General features: G+C 31.7%; 1 protein-coding gene across 13 annotated transcripts in view; it reads left to right on the top strand.

Annotated features, from left to right (window-relative positions):
- Positions 1 to 24,402, top strand: part of LOC139486839 (protein furry-like) — a 380,646-nt gene that overhangs the window by 211,768 nt on the left and 144,476 nt on the right. For all 13 annotated transcript variants that reach the window (XR_011655645.1, XR_011655644.1, XR_011655643.1 and 10 more), the window contains 6 exons: positions 3,024 to 3,134; positions 6,685 to 6,784; positions 10,310 to 10,407; positions 12,039 to 12,206; positions 19,705 to 19,842; positions 23,671 to 23,833. Coding sequence is in view for 10 of the 13 variants with exons in the window: in XM_071271853.1 (XP_071127954.1) it covers positions 3,024 to 3,134; positions 6,685 to 6,784; positions 10,310 to 10,407; positions 12,039 to 12,206; positions 19,705 to 19,842; positions 23,671 to 23,833 (778 nt within the window). In the remaining 3 variants the exon portion in view is untranslated. The remainder of the gene's footprint in view (positions 1 to 3,023; positions 3,135 to 6,684; positions 6,785 to 10,309; positions 10,408 to 12,038; positions 12,207 to 19,704; positions 19,843 to 23,670; positions 23,834 to 24,402) is intronic.

Raw genomic sequence — 24,402 nt, 5'->3', positions numbered from 1 at the left:
TGGAAATATACTGGGATCCCACTGGGATATTGTGGGATTTCAATTGGGATCCCACTGGGATATTGTGGGATTTCAATTGGGATCCCACCTAATTCCACTAGGATAAAATTTCGGGATTCCCGCAAAAGGAGCAGGATCCTGATGTAAATCCCAGTGAAAATATATAGGGATAAAATTTCGGGATTCCCGCAAAAGAAGCAGGATCCTGATGTAAATCCCAGTGGAAATATACTGGGATTTTGATTGCAATATATTGGGATTCCTGGAAAAAAAGTGGGATCCCAAAAATAAATTCCCAGCAGGATATACATGCACCAATTCTAATTGCACGTACTAGACTCCACTGCCACTTGGATTCCTGGGTATTTATGCAAAAGGATACATGTAAAGTTCTACTCCTTTCTGTAAATTAATTTGCTGTCTCTGTACTTCCAACTATAGTTAATGCTGAGTAAAGGTAACTGCAGTATCTGCATGCAATCTGTTGGCAGCTCCATTTAATAATATCATTAAATCCCCTAAAAGTATCAGAAAAATCCACAAAGAATCATTTGTTCAATACGTTTTGAAGCAACAAATTCAATAGAAATATTATTGCACCTTTATACAGTAAATTGGAAGCCATTTCGATTTGGAATCAAATTAATTACCCTCCCCTTTTTTATCCCCTGAAGATAAAAAAACTAGTGACTTATTATTTTCACCAAATAACCATTCACACAACTCAATTAAATTTTTACATACCTCCTAGTTATGTATGTTATGTGACAACAAGATTATTCATTATGTGTTAAAAATAAATATATTTTCAGTTTATGCTTTCAGACTTTCTGATGTTGATTTGCTCAAATAAAAACCATAAAAATCATAGTTCCTCAATAAATTATATTTATAATCATTATGTACACATATACACATGTTAAATTAAATTCTTAATGCACTTATCTGAAAACATCTGCATCTGATTCATCTTAATCCTCCATAAATCAGCGTAATCAGATTTTGATGACGTATTTACCAGGAAACTAATGTCAAAGTGACAATCTCTACCCATATTATACATGTATCGGCCAGAAGTTGATCTGTCTCCATTACGGTATTATAAAAATAAATCAAGGCATAAAATTATTTATTACTGGCCAGTTTTTAAATATAAGAAAATAAAACTTTATTTAATTGGCACAGGGTGCATGCGTTATGGCCGCATTATCTAGGACAGTATTTTCTAGGGTCAGACTGTTCAGTACAATTACAAAAAAAACACATGGTCATGACTTAACTTTGTTTACATTTCTCATAAGTTGAGAAACCAACGTTTTACGATGTCGATCATTATCTTATCATTAATGACGGACGACAACTAATAAAAATGCACTTATGTGAACTTGAGGGAAATCAGAAAAGCCCCAGCTTGTCTGGAAAAACAGCCATTGACATTTCTTGGACGCCCTGCCATTTTTATTGCGAAAATCTCAGCATTTTTCTGACTAAGAAATATTTGTCAAACTGAAATTAAGTGACCCATTAAGTGATTGGCTTCACCTGACAGCTTTGGTGTCCTACACCTTGTTCATTAACACCAATAACCTGTACTTGATGTCATCAGAGACATATATATATATATACAAACCAAACCATATACAAACCAAACACTTACATATTTTCAACAACATAATTATGGTTCATACGTTTTCCTGTTTCAACTAGAATGGGATCCAAGCTTCAGACAGTTATCCTGATTGGGATCCCAGCTTTAGACAGTTCTGATTGGAATCCCAGCTTCAGACAGTTATCCCGATTGGGATCCCAGTGTCCATTATTTATCCCGTTTCATCTAGACTGGAATCCCAGCTTCAGACAGTTATCCCGAATGGGATCCCAGTTTCAGATATTTATCCAGAATGGGATCCCGACTCCTGATGCTTATCCTGGCATATCCCAACAATTTCACTGGGATTTTATTGGGATCCCGATGGATCCCGTTTTTGTTTGCTCTTGGGATAGCCATGGTATTTTGACCCCTCTACCATGGTAAATTGAACCCCCTACTATAGACCTTTAAATTAAAAAATTCTAGCTGTTATAACTCTTATACATCATAATTATTTTCTAAAATGTTGTTTGTATGTATTTCACTTGCTTGAAAAGATGTTTTGAAAATTTTATTTAACCATAAATTTGACTCCCCTACCAAGGTATATTGAAACCCCAGGGGTACTATAGAACTTTAGATTTAAACATTCTAGCTGTTTTACATAGTTATTCTACCCTCATAAGTAGTTTGTATATATTTTACTTGTTTGAAAAGATGTTTTGAAATTTTATTTACCCATGGTATTTTGACCCCCCCCCCCCCCCCTGCCATGATATATTGAACCCCCTTTTATAGCCGTTAGATTTAAAAAATCTAGCTGTAATAACTCTTTTACATAGTAATTACACTCTGAAAAGTAGTTGGTATGTATTTTACTTGCTTGAAAAGATGTTTTGAAAATTTTATTTAGCCATGGTATATATATATCCCCTATCATGGTATATTGCACCCCCCAGGTTTTAAAAAAGGTCAAAGCCAACAAATTGTAAATGAGATAATCTGCAATTTTATTTATCTAAAACAGGGGGTTCAATTTACTATGGTGGGTTCTAAATACCATATTTAAAAAATACCATATGACACTCGTCAGATAATTTTGTGCAGAGTAACAGTCATTGGACTTAGAAAATTTACTGAAATAATCAGTTTCCTCACATTTTTTCAACATGCTTAAAAATATTGATTTGAAAATCGGTATATAGTTTACACCATGACAATTTATAGTTAAAATTTGGTTCCAATGCAATGAATATTTAACCAGTAATGGACTATGTATTGTCATGCAATACTCACAGAATGCTTGTTTTATTTAATTTATTTTGGACAATATGCAAGTAGAAGTAATTTATCATGCATGCAGTATTTAGCTTATAGGTTTTATAGCTTTCTTATGATTGCTATATGTAATACTTTTATCTATATTTGTAAGATTCTGAAACATTTACAACCAGAGAGACCTGACTGCCGTGAAAGATTAGAAAAGATAGAGCAACAGCTGAAGTGGAACAATTTCCCTGGTGTTCAGACTTTACTGTTAAAGGTTTGTGGTGTTCAGACTTTACTGTTAAAGGTTTGTGGTGTTCAGACTTTACTGTTAAAGGTTTGTGGTGTTCAGACTTTACTGTTAAAGGTTTGGGGTGTTCAGACTTTACTGTTAAAGGTTTGTGGTGTTCAGACTTTACTGTTGAAGGTTTGTGGTGTTCAGACTTTACTGTTAAAGGTTTGTGGTGTTCAGACTTTACTGTTAAAGGTTGATGGTGTTCAGTTTAAGGTTTGTGGTGTTCAGACTTTACTGTTAAAGGTTTGTGGTGTTCAGACTTTACTGTTAAAGGTTTATGGTGTTCAGTTTAAGGTTTGTGGCGTTTAGCAGTTAATTATACTTAATTATAAAAAAGTGGAGATATACTGTTTTACCTCTGTCTGTCTATCCATCAGTCCATTGATCAGTCTGTCCATCCATTCCTGAATATTTTCATTACATCTGCCTCAGGAACTATATCATTAGGATTTCTGAAATTTAGTTTTAGGGTTTTTTTGTCGAGCCTTAGGGATAGTGATCTGACAGCTTTTAAAAAGCTTTTTATTTTAGAAGTTGGAAGACCTGGATGCTTCATACTTTGTATATAAATGTAGATGCCTTATGTTATGAAGTTTCCATTTGTCACATGTCCATTTACCCTCACCTGATTTTCATGGTTCAGTGACTACTTGAAAAAAAAAGTTAAAATTTTTTGTAATGTTAATTTCTGTCTTATTATGAGTAATAGGATAACTATATTTGGTATGTGCATATTTTGCAAGGTCCTCATGTCTGTCAGACAGTTTCACTTGACCTAGACCTCATTTCATGGATAAGTTAACAAGGTTAAGTTTTGGTGGTCAAGTCCATCTCAGATACTATAAGCAATAGGTCTAGTATATTCGGTGTATGGAAGGACTGTAAGGTGTACATTTGCAACTGGCAGGATTGACCTCATTTTTCAGTGGTTTTAGTTAAATTTTTGTGCTCTGGTCTGCTCTGTGACCTCGTTTTCACTATAAACATGTAATTTTAACTGTTATACAAACTAGTATGTTTACTCATCATAGTTTTAATATTTTCATACAACCGCAGGTATATTGGTATCATGGCATCCTCGTCGTCGGCGTCCGAATACTTTTGCACTATAACTTTAGTTTAATATAAGTTAATAGAAATCTATGAAATTTAAAAACAAGGTTTATGACCATAAAAAGAAGGTTGGGATTGATTTTGGAAGTTTTGGTCCCAACAGTTTAGGAATTAGGAGCCAAGAAGGGCCCAAATAAGCATTTTCTTGGTTTTCACACTATAACTTTATTTAAGTAAATAAAAATCTATGAAATTTTGACACAAGGTTTATGACCACAAAAGAAAGGTTGGGATTGATTTTGGGAGTTTTGGTTCCAACTGTTTAGGAATTAAGGGCCAAAAAAGGGCCCAAATAAGCAGTATTCTTGGTTTTCGCACAATAACTGTAGTATAAGTAAATAGAAATCAATGAAATTTAAACTCAAGGTTTATGACCACAAAAGGAAGGTTGGGATTGATTTTGGGAGTTGAAATCCCAACAGTTTAGGAATTAAGGGCCAAAAAGGTGCCCAAATAAGCATTTTTCTTGGTTTTCGCACAATAACTTTGGTATAAGTTAATAGAAGTCTGAAATTTAAACACAAGGTTTATGACCATAAAAAGAAGGTTGGGATGATTTTGGGAGTTGAGATCCCAACATTTAGGAATTAGGGACCAAAAAGGGGCCCAAATAAGCATTATTCTTGGTTTTCGCACAATAACTGTAGTATAAGTAAATAGAAATCAATGAAATTTAAACACAAGGTTTATGACCATAAAAGGAAGGTTGGGATTGATTTTGGGAGTTTGGTCCCAACAGTTTAGGAATAAGGGGTCCAAAGGGTCCAAAATTAAACTTTGTTTGATTTCATCAAAAATTGAATAATTGGGGTTCTTTGATATGCTGAATCTTACAATGTACTTAGATTTTTTATTATTGGCCCTGTTTTCAAGTTGGTCCAAATCGGGGTCCAAAATTAAGCTTTGTTTGATTTCATCAAAAATTGAATAATTGGGGTTCTTTGATATGCCAAATCTAACTGTGTATGAGATTCTTAATTTTTGGTCCCATTTTCAAATTTGTCTACATTAAAGTCCAAAGGGTCCAAAATTAAACTAAGTTGTTTTATACAATATATAATGTATATTCACTTTTACTACCAACTGATAAATTAAAACAATCTTTACCATTCAGTGATAACAAGCACTTTTTTTACATTTTAATATTTTATGATGTATTTAAATGAGTAGTTATTGTTGCAAAGTACATAAGTAATTTTTATTGAGATCAGTTTAGGAATAAGGGAAAGGGGAATGTGAAAAAAAAATTGGGTGTAAAGGGGGGGTGGGGGGGTTCAAATTTTCTCATTTCACATTTCATAAATAAAAAGAAAATAGAAACCTATGCTGTGTCAACTATTCAATCACAATCCAAATTTAGAGCTGAATCCAGCTTGAATGTTGTGTCCATACTTGACCAACCGTTCAGGGTTCAACCTCTGCGGTCGTATAAAGCTGCACCCTGCAGAGCATCTGGTTGAAAATAATAAGGTTGCATATGAATTTCTATCATTAAGTCAACATCTCATCCCAGTGTTTTCGACACAACTAGGTGATAGTAATATGAAATGACATGTTTGATATTATCAATTTGATGTGTCTGAAGCGCCTTTCTGGATTGACCATCATCAGGTATGCTCAAAACAGAAAATTTTGAAGCTATTTTAGAACTGAACAAAGCTAATTAAGAGCTAAATAACCAATCTTGGGATCAAAGACTTATAGTCAAATCTATCTAGTCAACTTTTCCTAAAGGAATTTAAACACTAGGATCTTTAGCATTTTAGAATTTATTTAATTATAGAATGACACTTTCTGAAAATGAAATTAAGAATAATGAGGATGATGACATGGAACCAAAAAATGTTTGCTCTTTATACCCCACCTATGATAGTAGAGGGCATTATGTTTTCTGGTCTGTGCCTCCGTTCGTTTGTCTGTCCGTCGTACCGTCTGTCCGTCATACCGGCCGTCCGTCTATCTGTCCGTCTGTCCATTTGCCAGTCTTCAGTTTAAAGTTTTTGGTCAAGGTAGTTTTTGATGAAGCTGAAGTCCAATTAACTTGAAACTTAGTACACTTGTTACTTATGGTATGATCTTTCTAATTGTAAAGCCAAATTAGACTTTTGACCCCAATTTCACGGTCCACTGAACATAGAAAATGGAAGTGGGAGTTTTAGGTTAAAGTTTTTGGTCAAGGTAGTTTTTGATGAAGTTAAGACCAAACAAATTGAAACTTAGTACACATGTTCCCTATATGGTATGATCTTTCTAATATTAATGCCAAATTAGATTTTTTACCTAATTTCATGGTCCATTGAACATGGAAAATGATAGTGTGAGTGGGGCATCTGTGTACTTAGGACACATTCTTGTTGTAATTTTGTCTCAGAAATAAAAAGGAAACTAAAAAGCTATAATGACTTAAACTCTTTTACAGGGTTTTACATCAACAGTTACATTTGAAGGCACCTGGTATTTGGTTTCCAGACTTACTGTGTCTATATCTGCCCCTGTTGTGGATCCAACAGACAGTTTAGGTTAGACAAAATATGTCAAATTCTTGTCTAAACCTGCTTACAGAATTCAAGGATGAAATTTAGCACCCTTAAGCACTACTTAAAAAAGATGCAAACTGCAATTTAAGTTGTTTTATGTAACTGGTGTCTATTTTGAAAGTGTTTGTGCCAGAATACAACAAATAAGGACGGTAATCCTATTGACTGTTCAATTTGTGCTGCAGAACCAAAACAAAGGCAGTTGAATATATTTTATTTCTGTAATTCTTTCCTGCAGAATGATTATTTTTTCTTATAATTTATTTTAATAGTTTAATCCCAGTTCTTTGATAAAAATCAATTATGATGTCAAATTTTCTTGAGATATTCTGAATTTTCTAATTTTAAAGTCAGGAAAAAAGCAACCATGCCTGATGACGTCACATATAAAAACAGCTTTGAAGGTCAGTGAAAAAAAAAAAATTATACACAAAGCCGACTGTGTGAGGGCTGTATAACCAATCAAGGCTGTTAAAAACTACATGAAGTAAAAAATTCATTAGACAGATTCCACCATCGAACATTTTGCAATACTATATTTCTCCACTATTGTCAGTTAAAATTCAATATTTAAAAAGCTTGGCAAGCCTCAAGTTTTATATTGAACTGTCCCAAGTGGATATAAATAGTATCAATGCAGTGGTAGAATCATTCTGTAGTAGAGAATTGATAATAAATAGTATCAATGCAGTGGTAGAATCTTTGTGTAGTAGAGAATTGATAATAAATAGTATCAATGCAGTGGTAGAATCTTTGTGTAGTAGAGAATTGATAATAAATAGTATCAATGCAGTTGTAGAATCTTTGTGTAGTAGAGAATTGATAATAAATAGTATCAATGCAGTGGTAGAATCTTTGTGTAGTAGAGAATTGATAATAAATAGTATCAATGCAGTGGTAGAATCTTTGTGTAGTAGAGAATTGATAATAAATAGTATCAATGCAGTGGTAGAATCTTTGTGTAGTAGAGAATTGATAATAAATAGTATCAATGCAGTGGTAGAATCTTTCTGTAGTAGAGAATTGATAATAAATAGTATCAATGCAGTGGTAGAATCTTTGTGTAGTAGAGAATTGATAATAAATAGTATCAATGCAGTGGTAGAATCTTTGTGTAGTAGAGAATTGATAAAAGATAGTATCAATGCAGTGGTAGAATCTTTGTGTAGTAGAGAATTGATAATAAATAGCATCAATGCAGTGATAGAATCTTTGTGTAGTAGAGAATTGATAATAAATAGTATCAATGCAGTGGTAGAATCTTTGTGTATTAGAGAATTTATAATGAATAGTATCAATGCAGTGGTAGAATCTTTCTGTAGTAGAGAATTGATAATAAATAGTATCAATGCAGTGGTAGAATCTTTGTGTAGTACAGAATTGATAATAAATAGTATCAATGCAGTGGTAGAATCTTTGTGTAGTAGAGAATTGATAATAAATAGTATCAATGCAGTGGTAGAATCTTTGTGTAGTAGAGAATTGATAATAAATAGTATCAATGCAGTGGTAGAATCATTCTGTAGTAGAGAATTGATAATAAATAGCATCAATGCAGTGGTAGAATCTTTGTGTAGTAGAGAATTGATAATAAATAGTATCAATGCAGTGGTAGAATCTTTGTGTAGTAGAGAATTGATAATAAATAGTATCAATGCAGTGGTAGAATCTTTGTGTAGTAGAGAATTGATAATAAATAGTATCAATGCAGTGGTAGAATCTTTGTGTAGTAGAGAATTGATAATAAATAGTATCAATGCAGTGGTAGAATCTTTCTGTAGTAGAGAATCGATAATAAATAGTATCAATGCAGTGGTAGAATCTTTGTGTAGTAGAGAATTGATAATAAATAGTATCAATGCAGTGGTAGAATCTTTGTGTAGTAGAGAATTGATAAAAGATAGTATCAATGCAGTGGTAGAATCTTTGTGTAGTAGAGAATTGATAATAAATTAATAGCATCAATGCAGTGATAGAATCTTTGTGTAGTAGAGAATTGATAATAAATAGTATCAATGCAGTGGTAGAATCTTTGTGTAGTAGAGAATTTATAATGAATAGTATCAATGCAGTGGTAGAATCTTTCTGTAGTAGAGAATTGATAATAAATAGTATCAATGCAGTGGTAGAATCTTTGTGTAGTACAGAATTGATAATAAATAGTATCAATGCAGTGGTAGAATCTTTGTGTAGTAGAGAATTCTTGTTTTCAAAATTCCAATAGGGAACATACTTTTTATAATTGTATAAATAAACCAATTTATCAAGACGTTTCGGCCATTGGCCTTCTTCAGTTCTTTATTTTTCCTCTCAACTACATGGCTGACATTTTGTTTTCAATCATTGAAAAGATGTTATAGTAGAGAATTGATAATAAATAGTATCAATGCAGTGGTAGAATCTTTGTGTAGTAGAGAATTGATAATAAATAGTATCAATGCAGTGGTAGAATCTTTGTGTAGTAGAGAATTGATAATAAATAGTATCAATGCAGTGGTAGAATCATTCTGTAGTAGAGAATTGATAATAAATAGCATCAATGCAGTGGTAGAATCTTTGTGTAGTAGAGAATTGATAATAAATAGTATCAATGCAGTGGTAGAATCTTTGTGTAGTAGAGAATTGATAATAAATACTATCAATGCAGTGGTAGAATCTTTGTGTAGTAGAGAATTGATAATAAACAGTATCAATGCAGTGGTAGAATCTTTGTGTAGTACAGAATTGATGAGGTAGTGGATTCGTCAATGATAACAAGCTACTTTAATCCCAAGTTGATTATTGTTTTTGAATCCACTACTTCTTATCAATTCTCTAGATTCTAGTAAGACGGTCTGTTTTATGTTTTGACAATGAATCAACAGAATTTCATAAAGACAATTTTGTATTTTGTCTTATTTATTCTTTAATAGCATGAAATAGTTATAAGGGAATAAATTCCCCTATAACAGAAAAAAAAGAAATCCGGAAAATTTCCGGAAATTTTCATTGTACTAATGAGCTCAAAATCGTTAACTTTTTTTGGTCACTTTTTTAAATTCCCACATTTGGCAGAAATCTACTTCATTCTTCTGATCTCGTTTGTCATGAGACTTTGAGTCAAATATATATTTATCAGTCCAGTAAAATATAGGAAGGAATACAATAACAATTTCATTCTAATTATTCTTTGATATGAAAAAACGTTACATATGCCTCATATTATCTACAAAGTTCACATCTATATTTAGACATTTGACAAGTTTAATATAATTTGAATTTCATTTTGGTGAATACATATTTCATTAAATGTTTAATCATTACAAATTATTAAATTTAGATAGATTTTGGTGTTAATGATTTTTTGAAAGGACTACAGAATTTTGTTTTAAACAATTTAAAAATTCTAATTTCCAAATTTTAGAAACTTTGAAATTTATATAATATGGTAATATGCAACAATGTAATAATCTCAAATATCTTTCTATTTCTCTATTTAAAGACAATAATACTTTTTCTGCTTTCTAGGATTTCCAGTGAATGTTATTGCTCTGTTGCCTTTACTGGTACAAAATTATGAATGTCTTACTCCAAGTTGTCGAGATGCAGCAGATCATATAGCACAAGTTAGTAAGATTATACTCTGTTTAATCAAGAAGCCATATTGGTTTGACTATGCAGGGGATATACTAGTTTAACAATCATAATTCAATTATTTGATGTCAACAGAACTATTGAAAAGCACAAATTTCTCAAATCTATCCATTTGTAACTTAAAGAAGCCACCATTTTAAATTGCTGAATTTATTGGTTTGAGATATCTTCAATGAACATTTCTTCCTTAAAAAATCTTTGTCAAATGTATTCCACTCTAAAGCATACACAGCATAAAAGACCTGGGCACAGTTGTTCAAAAAACTGAAAAGCAATTCACTAGATAAACTTGTCTGTTTAACATAACTCTTAGTACTTGGCGCCAAATTGCAAAATGGACACAGCAACAACAAAAAAGGCGGACAAGGGCTCCAAATTTTAGTGAGACAGGTAAGGTCCATAATGTATCCAGTTAATAACTTTATCCAATATTTTGAACAACCATGCTCTGGTGTTTTACACAGGTTAATCCAAATGATTAAACAGTTATCTCCAAATTAAATAGTCATATTAGGTGCCTTCGGTGGTCCAGTGGTCTAAATAGTCGAAACACTGAGGTTGTGAGTTCAAATCCTTCACAGGGCAAGTGCACTGGTATCCATTCTATATTTAGGCTTTCTTAAACCAATGAAAACTGACCACTATTAATTACAGTTACTTGAAACTTAGTACTCATGATCAATCTAATTTTAAAGCCAAATTAAAGTTTTGACCCCAATGTCATGGTCCATTGAGCATAGAAGATGATGGTTTTAATGTGTTCTATGGACACATTATTGTTTTGTGTTTGTTTACCTAGTTAAAGAAAGCCTTTAGGAAGGCCTTAATGTTAACATTGTCATTTTCCAGTACCGGTATTTATTTGTCAAACACACAAAAAAAAACAAATTTTGTCAGAAATCAACTTTCAAGGTTTGAATCAGTCAGTGTTTACATTGAACAGATTGAAATGTATTAATCATATTGAATAAAAACAACATCACATTCCATTCTGTAAGAAATAATACTTGTATTTTCATCAACTTAAAAGATCATTTTTTTTACTCGGGTAGGTTAATCAATGAATGAACTACACAGAGAACAATATATTGCATTTATTCAATATGACATTAGAACAGACAACAGTTTGAAAAAACGACTTTGTGGGAATCTCTCAATTGGTTCACAATAATTATTTTTAATATTTTGGGCACAGACTATTGATGGAGAGAAACTGTATATAGAAAAAAATATAAGCAATATAAGATCAAGAAAAAGAGATAAAAGTCACAAATTCTGTGAGTGGAATCAGGATCTCCATTTTAAAGACAAAGATAAAAACAACAGGAGTTGAAACAAAATCCACAATGTTTTTGATTAAAAATTTTATCATGTCAAGGACTTAACGAATTGAGTCTGTGACAAACATTTAGAACCAATTGAATGTGACAAATTTATTTCATTAATGTTTTTTTTTTTTAAAGTAATAACTCTTTTATCCATTTAAAAACCCAAACCAATCCAGTTCACATATCTTCACTTGTTTCTTTAAGTATTAAAGATTGAGACCTTTAAGCTTTTCTATTTACTTAAAATGGTAGATTTTGGTTCTTTTACATTACAGGTTTGTTCACAAAAATCAGATAAATTAAATAACCTTGGGACAGTCATGTCACTCTACAGTCATGGTACATTTGGGAAAGACAGTTTTCAGTGGACAAAATGTGTTGTTAAATACTTGTTGGATGTGTATTCATATACTAGTTTGACTCTCCTGTCATTCTTAGTAGAGGTAGGTACCAGAAAGTATGGTATTGGTGGCTAATTATGATACAATGATGGTCACTGTTACACACGAGGAGGCCATACCGTCTCTAATATTTTATCTTTTTTATTTTTATATGCAATCTTATGCAAATTTGATCTTAACTCAGTGTTCAGAAATCTTATATAAAATGTTAAGTTTATTTAATTCATAATTATTAGTAAACAATATTGGTGTTATACACTTGAAGCCATGAAAAAACAATGATAGTCAACTTGTTTTTGTATGTCTATTTTCAACATTTTGATTTTATTAGCTCACCTGGCCCTTTTTTGGGCCAAGTGATCTTTTCTCATCAAATGGTGTCCTTTGTCTGTCGTCGTTGACATTTACAAAAATTTCCTCTGAAATTACTGGGCTAAAATTAACTAAACAATCATCATTAAGGTATCTAGTTTAAAAAATGTGTCCGATGACCTGGCCAACCAACCAAAATGGCCACTGCTAAAAATAGAACATAGGGGTAAAACGTAGATTTTGGCTTACATCTCTGTAACCAAAGCATTGAGAGCAAATCTGACAAAGGTTAAAAATGTTTATCTGGTTGAGATCTATCTGGCTGTAAATTTGCAGATTAATCAGAAAACCCATTCTTGGGTTGCTGCCCCTGAATTGATAATTTTAAGGAAATTTTGCTGTTTTTGGTTATTATCTTGAATATTATTATAGATAGAGATAAACTGTAATCAGCAATAATGTTCAGCAACTTAAAATCAACAAATAAATCAACATGGCTCATATCTCTGAAATCAAAGCATTTAAAGTAATGACGAGGATAAAATTGTAAATAGGTCAAGATCCATCTACCCTGAAATTTTAAGACCAAACTTGCAACCTGTTTTTAGCTCACCTGGCCTAAAAGGCCATGTGAGCTTTTCTCATCACTTGGCGTCCGTCGTCGTCGTCGTCGTCGTTAACAATTTTTCAAATATCTTCTCCTCTGAAACTACTGAATGGATTTGAATGAAACTTAAAATGATTGTTCCTTAGATTATCCTGCTCAAAGTGTGTGCTTCGATTTTTGATCCGTCAAAAAACATGGCCGCCGTTACTTAAAATAGAACATAGGGGTCAAATGCAGTTTTTGGCTTATATCTCAAAAACGGAAGCATTTAGAGCAAATCTGACATGGGGTAAAATTGTTCATTAGGTCAAGATCTATCAGCCCAGAAATTTTCAGATGAATCAAACAAACCATTGTTGGGTTGCTGCCACTTAATTGGTAATTTTAAGGAAATTTTGCAGTTTTTGGTCATTATCTTGAATATTATAATAGATGAAGATAAACTGTAAACAGCAAAAATGATCAGCAAAGTAAGATCTACAAATAGGTTCATATGACCAAAATTGTCAATTGACCCCTTAAGGAGTAAATGTCCTTTAATGACAATTTTTCACAATTTGTTCATCATATTTGCTAACTTTAAAAAATCTTCTCCTCTGAAACTACTGAATGGATTTGGATGAAACTTAGCATGATAGTTCCTTAGATTATCCTGCACAAAGTGTGTGCTTCGATTTTTGATCCGTCAAAAAACATGGCCGCCCTTACTTTAAATAGAACATAGGGGTCAAATGCAGTTTTTGGCTTATATCTCAAAATCGAAAGCATTTAGAGCAAATCTGACATGCGGTAAAAATGTTCATTAGGTCAAGATCTATCAGCCCTGAAATTTTCAGACGAATCAAACAAACCATTGTTGGGTTGCTGCCACTTAATTGGTAATTTTAAGGAAATTTTGCAGTTTTTGGTCATTATCTTGAATATCATTATAGATAAAGATAAACTGTAAACAGCAAAAATGATCAGCAAAGTAAGATCTACAAATAGGTTAATATGACCAAAATTGTCAATTGACCCCTTAAGGGGTAAATGTCCTTTAATGACAATTTTTCACAATTTGTTCATCATATTTGCTAACTTTAAAAAATCTTCTCCTCTGAAACTACTGAATATATTTGTAATATTGAAGAATTGTTAGCTGTACATGTTTGCCTGGCATGGTTCAATATGTTCAATAAGGCATTGTTTACCAGGTGAGCGATTCAGGCTCTTGAGAGCCTCTTGTTGATTATTATCTTCAATATTATTATAGATAGAAATAAACTGTAAACAGCAATAATGTACAGCAAAGTAAGACTTACAAATAAGTCAGCATGACCAAAATGCTCAATTGACCCCTTTAGGAGTTATTGCCCTTAATAGTCAATTTATTAATTTTTAACAATTTTCATGAATTTTGTAAATTTTTCTAAATTTTTCCAAATAATTTCCTCTGGAACTACTTGACCAAATTCATTATAGATAGAGATAATTGTAAGCAGCAAGAATGTTCAGTAAAGTAAGATCTGCAAACACATCACCATCACCAAAACACAATTTTATCATGAATCCATCTGTGTCCTTATTTGATATGCACATAGACCAAGGTGAGCGACACAGGCTTTTTAGAACCTCTTGTTTTCTAAAGTCATGAACATTTAATAAAAATGAATTATTTCCAGAGAATTATTATGCAAATTTAAAGCATTACTATACACAAAAAGAAGATATTCTTAACATTTAAAAAAAATATGCTTGTGTTTATCTTTAGATACAAAAAACTTTTGGGATTGTATAATGGTATGATGTCGTTGTCATCTGTGTTGTCCTTTGAAGACATATTGGTTTCCTGACAATAACTTTACTTGAAGTGAATGGATCTCTATAAAATTTATTAAGAAGGTGCAATACCACAAAAGGAAGGTTGGGATTGATTTTGGGGATGACGGTCCCAACCATTTAGGAATTGGGTCCAAAAGGGGTCCAAAAGAAGCATTTATCTAGTTTCAGGGCAATAACTAGTATTTCAATTGCCCTGAAATTGTACCATAATGTTTAATACCACAAGTGGAAGGTTGGGATTTATTTTAAGGGTTATGGGGCAAACTGTTAGAAACTAAGACAAAAAGGGGCCAAAAACAAGCATTTTTTTTTCAAGTTTACAGACAATAACTAGTGTTTAAGTACTAGTGTATCTATCTCTCTGAAATAATACTACAAGGTTTCATACTACAAAGGAAAGGTTTGGATTGAGTTTTGGGGTTGTTGCTCCAAAGATGGTTTCAATAAGTGTTTTTTTTTGGGGGGGGGGGGGGGGGGATTTTTTGTTTACAATTTTTTAAGGGATTCATATTTTTTTTTCACAAAAGTTTTCAAAACTCAAATTTTTTAAAAGTTTCAAGAAGAACTCTTCAATTGCACAGTATTGTGCAATAGATTTGTAAACTCTTTGACCACATTTATTTTTTGTCAAAACCTATATTATGTCAAAAGTTTGATCACAATCCAAATTCAGACAGTATCAAGCTTGAATATTGTGTTCAAATTTGCCCCAACTGTTCAGGGTTCGACCACTGCAGTCTTATCAGGCTGCGCTCAGCGAAACATTTTATTGTCAAAAGAAACAGAAATTAAAAAAAAAAAAGACCCAAATTTTTAGTAAAAGTCTAGAATATTTATTGCCAACCGTTTTTATCTCTAAAAGTAGCTCATGAAAGTATGTTTTTATCACATATTTGAATTTACTAGGGGAAATTTGCTTGATCGAGTCAATAGTTGTATTTACATTAAAGTATCAGTCTTTTTATGCCCCATCTATGCCATTATTTTTTCTGGTCTGTGCGTCTGTCTGTTCGTTCATTCGTCTGTCTATCTGTCCCTGCGTCCCGCTTTAGGTTGAAGTTTTTGATCAAGGTAGTTTTTGATAAAGTTGAAGTTGAAGTTGAATTAAGTCCAATCAACTTGAAACTTATAAGCACACATGTTCCCTATGATATGATCTTTCTAATTTTAATGCCAAATCACAGTCCATAGAAAATGATAGTGCGGATGGGGCATCCGTGTACTGGGGACACATTCTAGTTTTATCAACTATTTTTATTAACCAGTTTAGTTATGTATGAAACTGCCCCTTTATTAATCAAATCAAAACTGGTCCATTACTGACTTATACAGGGCCTTTATATATTTATATATATATATATATAATTATGAAAAAAACATGGTATTAATGAAAAAAAAGGGTCATTATGAATGATCAGGACATGAAAAAACAGGGACATTAATCTTTTCTGAGGCCCTAATCATAAAAGCATAAACGAACAAGTTGTTGAAAAAAAAAAAGGCAGACAGTGAAATACATGACATTCATTAGTATAAAAGTCAAGTACAATGATCAATGTTCTATACAACTACATAAATACTGTGGATTCATTATAATTCGTTGGTTTCTTGGTTGCAGGTGAACCACAAATCAAAATGTTCAACGAATATCATATTTTCAATAGGTTTTGTATACAGAATTTGGAAAAACCATAAAAACAAATATTCATGAATATGCCAGTTTTCAGCAATCCATGAAAATTGATACCCATGAAAATAAATGAATCATAAAAATAATACCAAGAAAAAAATCATTAACATTTTTATACGACCGCAAAAATTTTAATTTTTCCTCATATATTGCGTCGTCGTCGTCCGAATACTTTTAGTTTTCGCACTCTAACTTTAGTAAAAGTGAATAGAAATCAATGAAATTTTAACACAAGGTTTATGACCACAAAAGGAAGGTTAGGATTGATTTTGGGAGTTTTGGTCCCAATATTTTAGGAATTAGGGGCCAAAAAGGGCCCAAATAAGCATTTTCTTGGTTTTCGCACTATAACTTTAGTTTAAGTGAATAGAAATCTATGAAATTTTGACACAAGGTTTATGACCACAAAAGGAAGGTTGGGATTGATTTTGGGAGTTTTGGTCCCAATATTTTAGGAATTAGGGGCCAAAAAGGGCCCAAATAAGCATTTTCTTGGTTTTCGCACTATAACTTTAGTTTAAGTGAATAGAAATCTATGAAATTTTGACACAAGGTTTATGACCACAAAAAAAGGGTGAGTTTGATTTTGGGAGTTTTGGTTCCTACAGTTTAGGAATTAGGGGCCAAAAAAGGGCCCAAATAAGCATTATTCTTGGTTTTCGCACAATAACTTTAGTATAAGTAAATAGAAATCTATGAAATTTAAACACAAGGTTTATGACCATAAAGGGAAGGTTGGGTTTGATTTTGGGAGTTTTGGTCCCAACAGTTTAGGAATAAGGGGCCCAAAGGGTCCAAAATTGAACTTTGTTTGATTTCATCAAAAATTGAATAATTGGGGTTCTTTGATATATGCCGAATCTAACTGTGTATGAAGATTCTTAATTTTTGGTCCCATTTTCAAATTGGTCTACATTAAGGTTCAAAGGGTCCAAAATTAAACTTAGTTTGATTTTAACAAAAATTGAATTCTTGGGGTTCTTTGATATGCTGAATCTAAAAATGTACTCAGATTTTTTATTATTGGCCCAGTTTTCAAGTTGGTCAAAATCGGGGTCCCAAAATTAAACTATGTTTGATTTCATCAAAAATTGAATAATTGGGGTTCTTTGATATGCCAAATCTAACTGTGTATGTAGATTCTTAATTTTTGGTCCCGTTATCAAATTGGTCTACATTAAAGTCCAAAGGGTCCAAAATTAAACTAAGTTTGATTTTAACAAAAATTGAATTCTTGGTTTTTTTTTATATGCTGAATCTAAACATGTACTTAGATTTTTGATTATGGGCCCAGTTTTCAAGTTGGTTCAAATCAGGATCCAAAATTATTATATTAAGTTTTGTGCAATAGCAAGAAATTTTCATTTGCACAGTATTCACCAATAGCAAGAAATCTTCAATTGCATAGTATTGTGCAATAGCAAGAAATTTTCAATTGCACAGTATTGCGCAATAGCAAGAAATCTTCAATTGCACAGTATTGTGCAATAGCAAATATTTTCAAATACTCAGTATTGCGCAATAGCAAGAAATATCTAATTGCAATTTCAATTGGAGTTATCTTTCTTTGTCCAGAATAGTAGTTGAATCAACTTAAATCTTTGTTTTATACAATACAGATATATAATTAATATTTCAATTGGAGTTATCTTTCTTTGTCTAGAATAGTAGTTGAATCAACTTAAATCATTGTTTTATACAATATACAATGTATATTCACTTTTTCTACCAACTGATAAATTAAAACAATCTTTACCATTCAGTGATAAGTAGTTATTGTTGCAAACTCCATTAGAAATTTGAATTGAGATCAGTTTTGGAAAAAGGGAAAGGGGGATGTGAAAACAAATGGGGGTGGGGGGTTAAATTTTTCTCATTTCAGATTTCATAAATAAAAAGAAAATTTCTTGAAACATTTTTATGAGAGGATTAATATTCAACAGCATAGTGAATTGCTCAAAGGCAAAAAAAATATTTTAAGTTCATTAGACCACATTCATTCTGTGTCAGAAACCTATGCTGTGTCAACTATTTAATCACAATCCAAATTTAGAGCTGAATCCAGCTTGAATGTTGTGTCCATACTTGCCCCAACCGTTCAGGGTTCAACCTCTGCGGTCGTATAAAGCTGCGCCCTGCGGAGCATCTGGTTTCAATTAGTTGACTTCAATAATGATCTGTTAGTTTGTATTTAAATAAACACAACATTTCTGATATTTTGTAATGATATTGGCATATTAATCCAAAAAAGATGATCAAAAATGCACAATAGATTTGTCATACAATGGAAATATGCTACATGTACAAATTCTTTCAATTTTCTCTGTTCTGAACTACTGCCAACTGAAAGAGGAATATTTCAAAACTAAATAGTATATAAATCATATAAACATAGGTATATAATCAAATAGAAAATGAAAATGTGGAATAGATCAAAGAGACAACAACCTGACCATAGAGCAAAAAACAGCTGAAGACCATTAATGGGTCTTCAACACAGTGAGAAAATACGCACCTGGAGGCAGACTTCAGCTGGCCCAAAAATGTTGTATCCTTTATTTTTTAATGCCATTTTTCTCAATTCTTAAGTTATTTTGTCAATTTTAAAATGAGAACAAGAATCATGCAAATAAAAGAAATCAAGGCTTAGAAGCTCATGATCAGTATACCAAAAGAAAAAAAGAAGAGATGACTGACTATTTTAAGTGTAAAAAACAGTACACACAGAATTGCCGCAAAATTTGTAACCCTTAAAAATCTGGTCGCGCACCATGGAGATTTTTAAAAGTTGTCAGATCTGCTGCTAAAGTACAGTAATTTTTAACTGTTTGTTATATTAAGGTATATTGGAAATGTTTTTCTGAGACAAGTGCCTGTGCTTTAGAGCTACAGTTCCAACTAACAGTTGATTTAAGGTCAAAACATGCATGATAAAACTGCATAATATATTTGATAGTGTTTCTACTGTTTCTCTGATGTCATTCATTTTGAAAGAACAATTGTGAAATGCAATGGCAAAAAAAGTACAACAGTCTGACACAGTTATGTATTTACCTATAGAGCAAACAGTATTTCTAATATCAGTAAATTTCTTTTGTATTGAAATAAAGGTACTTGAGAAAGGTCCTTCATCCTACCAGAAATCTGTGTTCCAAATCATACATTGTATGGTTCATTATATTGAACTGAACCAGCCATGTACCATCCTCAACCTAGAGCTTTTCTACACTGTGTGTCGTCATGTCGGGGTAGGTATCTTTAAAAAGTAAATGTTATAGATTGGAAATTGCTATTTTATGTGTTATAATTGATTTTCTTCTTTTTAATTAAATCCTCAATAAAACGAGAGTGTCTTATACTATGGAGTTTGTGCATTGAATGAATCTTTATTGCATTAGCAACAACATTGCTTTAGCATAATACAATATACAGATAACAAATATGACAGAATACAGAGAACAATTAAATAAATTAAATAATGCAGAGATAACTTATAATAATATGAGTAATATATTAACTGATAATTTGCAATCTTAGTTTCCATGCAACTTTAATTACATAGATTTTTAGTCAAGCTTTTTGACCCAGCTTATAACAGAAAAATTAGCTTTTGTGTATTTGGCCATGAACAATAATACTTTGGCAAAAAATTACATCTAAGTGTTCTATATGCAGGACAAATCAACACAAAATGATATTCATCTTCAATATTATTCATTTTACAATATCTACAAATATGATTGTCTCTAGGAATATTGTCATAGTGACCTGTTTCTAAATATAATTTCAAACTTCCACTTCGTAGTTTTGTAAGTATATTGGTATTAAAATCATGGTATTAGAAAACTTGAAATTCAAATATTTGTCAAGATAAATATGGCTGCTTTTTGCATAAATCTAAAATAGAAGAAAAACAATTAATTCAAAATTTTTTTTGCAGCTTTTGGTTATTATCTTGAATATTATTATAGATAGAGATAAACTGTAAATAGCAATAACGTACAGCAAAGTAAGAGCTACAAATAAGTCCACTTGACCAAAGTGGTCAATTGACCCCTTAACAATGTTCATAAATTTTGTAAATTTTCAAATTGGTCTACATTAAAGTCCAAATGGTCCAAAATTTCCAGTTTTGGAATAAGGGAAAGGGGGATGTGAAAAAAAAATTGGGGGGGGGGGGGGGGGGGGGGGTGGAGGGTTCAATTTTTCTCATTTCAGATTTCATAAATAAAAAGAAAATTTCTTGAAACATTTTTTTGAGAGGATTAATATTCAACAGCATAGTGAATTGCTCAAAGGCAAAAACAAATTTTTAAGTTCATTAGACCACATTCATTCTGTGTCAGAAACCTATTCTGTGTCAACTATTTAATCACAATCCAAATTTAGAGCTAAATCCAGCTTGAATGTTGTGTCCATACTTGCCCTAACCGTTCTGGGTTCAACCTCTGCGGTTGTATAAAGCTGCCCCCTGCGGAGCATCTGGTTCTGAAATTAGTTATATCAAAACTTTTGATTTTTCAACCCTGTATACCACCATTCCCCATGTGAAATTGAAAAATTGCCTAAAAGAAATAATCCACAATGCCTTTCAACATAAAAATGGTAGCATACGCTATAAATTTATTATTCCTATGGGAACAAACTGTGCGTCTATTCTTATTATATCGGTCGTATATTGGTATGATTTTCATATGAATCAGAGATCCTTCAGACACTAATCAAAAACAAGAGGATCAAAGAAGCAAGATTATTTAATTTCACTTTCAGATATATTGATGATGTTCTTTCCATAAATAATCTGATTTTTTCTGATTGGTTTCCATTAATATATCCCCCAGAACTAGAAATTAAAGACACAACAGACACGGCTTCCTCCACCTCATTTTTAGACTTATATCTAGAATTTGACTTACACAGTCATCTCAGTACCAGAATCTATGACAAACGAAACGATTTTAATTTTGAAATTATAAATTTCCCTTAATTACCTTAGTAGCAATATACCAACTTCACCTGCATATGGGATATATACATTCACTTTTTGAGTTTCTTTGGTTCTTATAACATGACTCTGTACTTTAAAAGACCCCGTCAGTATGATATTGTTTTATTATATGTCATTATGATATATTTCTATTATGAATTATATTTCTATTGTGAATTACAATATACAATGAACCACTAACGTCCAAATTATTCAATCCCGTAGTAGAATGAACTATTTGTGTATTCTGATAAATTCTATATAACTTTTAGACTTTTAAATCTTTCTGAAATAAGTTCTTACATACTTTTGATTTTTTAACCCTGTATGCTAACATTGCCCTTGTGAAATTTTGAAATTGTTTGTATATACATTGAACGACAAATAAATGTGACGTATTAAATTTTCTGAAGTCAGACACGTGAATCAATGAATGTGTTTGTAGATAGATGTTTTTGTGTTCGTGTTTTAGTGAAAGGTTTAGTGCTATAAAACCAGGTTTAATCCACCAATTTCTACATTTGAAAGTCAGACTATGACAGTCTATTATGTGTTTTGTTATTTGATTTTGCCATGTGATTATGGACTTTCTGGTTGGATTTTACTCTAGATTCAGTATTTTTGTGATTTTACTTTTTACTGCTCTTGAGTTCTGCTCCTCTTGCTAAATATGAAGCATTACTTCTTTACTGTAACGTTACAAATAAGGAAAAGGGGTTACTTGCATCTCATTATGAGTAGGACTCATAGTTTTTGAAAGGAATGAAGATCTTACATTTCAGAAATACCTACAAAAAAAATATGGATTTTGCTTACAGGATTATGTGAAGATGTACTAATCGAGTACTTGTTCGATTTACCGAGCAATACTCGAGTACTCACTCAGTAAAAGGTCTTCAAAATGGGAATGCAAAATTAAACCAGTTTTACATATTGTGGGACGTTATTTTATGGATGGAAAACATAATTCCCCAGGAAAAGATAAAAGTCCACTGAATTTTGTACCATAATTTATTATAGCTCATTTACTACATGTACTAATTATGTAAACTGACAAATCTAATCAATTTATTAATAAGCATCTATAGAAAAATGATTACTCAAACAACAGTATATGGAATTCGTAAAGAAACACATTAATTAAATGATCAACATCAAGGTGATAATTAGAAGTAACGAATGTAACATATTAATAGTCCATATATATATATCTTTATTCTCATAAACCAAATTACAAAGGTATAGAGATAATTATACATATTTTAATACAATTACATAAATAAATAATGTACAAAAGTAGATTGAGACATTCACAATTGTTCACCCAGAAAAGTTCAATTTGTTATTGATCTCCTTTATAAGTTTACATGATAAGTTCGTTCAGTTCTGTAAATTTTTTGGAATTCATGAAGTCATAAAACTTCAATGTGTTTGGTCTATTTCTATAGTAAAATGCAATACATTGTTTTTTTTAAAAGTTATCAAAAGCTGAAAAATTAAAAATATAATGGTATTCATCACCAATGGCATCTGAATTACACAATAAACATTTTCTGTTTTCTCTTTCTACATGTATGTTTTGCCCTCTTTCAGTTTTAACCATTTTCAGAGGGTCGATAGACGATTTTATAATTTCTTCAGAAATATTATCTGATCAACTTTTTCTGGGACAAATCGTTTCTCAAACCTGCTGAAAATATTTGAGATAATCGAATGACTTTAACACAATTAGTCAAACTCGTTAGCCTTGGCTCCTGTTTTATAGCCCACTTTTGTCAATTAAAAAAAAACATTTTAAATGTTATAGTGTATTTTGATTTTAATTAATTTCTTTTTTTTTCAATTTGATGGCAATATGCACCATTCTAACAAAAAACTGATTAGTTGAGTATTATATATTTTGGTATTCAATACTCGGTAACACCAAGCAATACTCGAGTACTTGGGTACTCATTGACATCCCTAGAATATGCACACAGTTCCAGTTTAGGCAAAGGTTTATTATCAATGGCATAAAAATATTCACTGGTTTATAGAGAAAATATATATATCCAAGCAGACAAATTTTTGTTTTTTGTTTGTTTTTTAGACTTCCCATTGGAAAGATGCTTTGAAGATTCTAAAATTGGCAGTGACACGATCATCAACTCTTGCTGCAGCCCCACCAAATCTAGGAATAGGGGAAATGAGCACTTATGTCTCTCATACTTCATTTGCGGAGACAGAAATCTTTGTGAAGAAAGAATTACCTGGTTTGTTGATTAAAATTGTCACATATTTGAAAGAAATTACATTTCAGTTTGAGCAGGAATAATTAAAAAGCCTTCTTTCTCTTCTGAAAAAAAGAAGAAAAATTGTAAGGAGATCATTGGTGATGATATGGGGATTAACTATTATTGTGTCTGATGGTCATAGGAATAAGAATGGGAAATATATGTCTGGTTGTGTTGAATGTTTTTTAGAAGAGTAGGCTCTGACCATGATAATGTTTGTGTACAACATAAAAAAAACGGCATCAAGTGTAATACAATATTTCTTTATACTTTTCAAATTTAGTGTCAAGTGTCCTATAGTATAAGTTTTGATTGTCAAATCTGTGCGTTTAATTAACTGACAAAACGGGAAGAAACTTTATCTTTCTTTTTCATATTATTTGCCTTTATTTAATTTGAAATCATCAGGCATGGTTGTCAATTTTAGCTCTAATATTTGATAATTGTGTGGCAGTAGCATACACAATCTAATTCTTCTTTGCATATCTATGATAACACTGAATATGCATCAACATTTTTGTTTTGTTTTCATGAACAATATGCCTTTG

Source organism: Mytilus edulis, chromosome 8, assembly GCF_963676685.1.
Source record: "Mytilus edulis chromosome 8, xbMytEdul2.2, whole genome shotgun sequence".
NCBI lineage: Eukaryota > Metazoa > Mollusca > Bivalvia > Mytilida > Mytilidae > Mytilus > Mytilus edulis.
The sequence above is the reverse complement of the archived record's forward strand: the minus strand, read 5'-3'. Positions and strand labels throughout refer to the sequence as shown.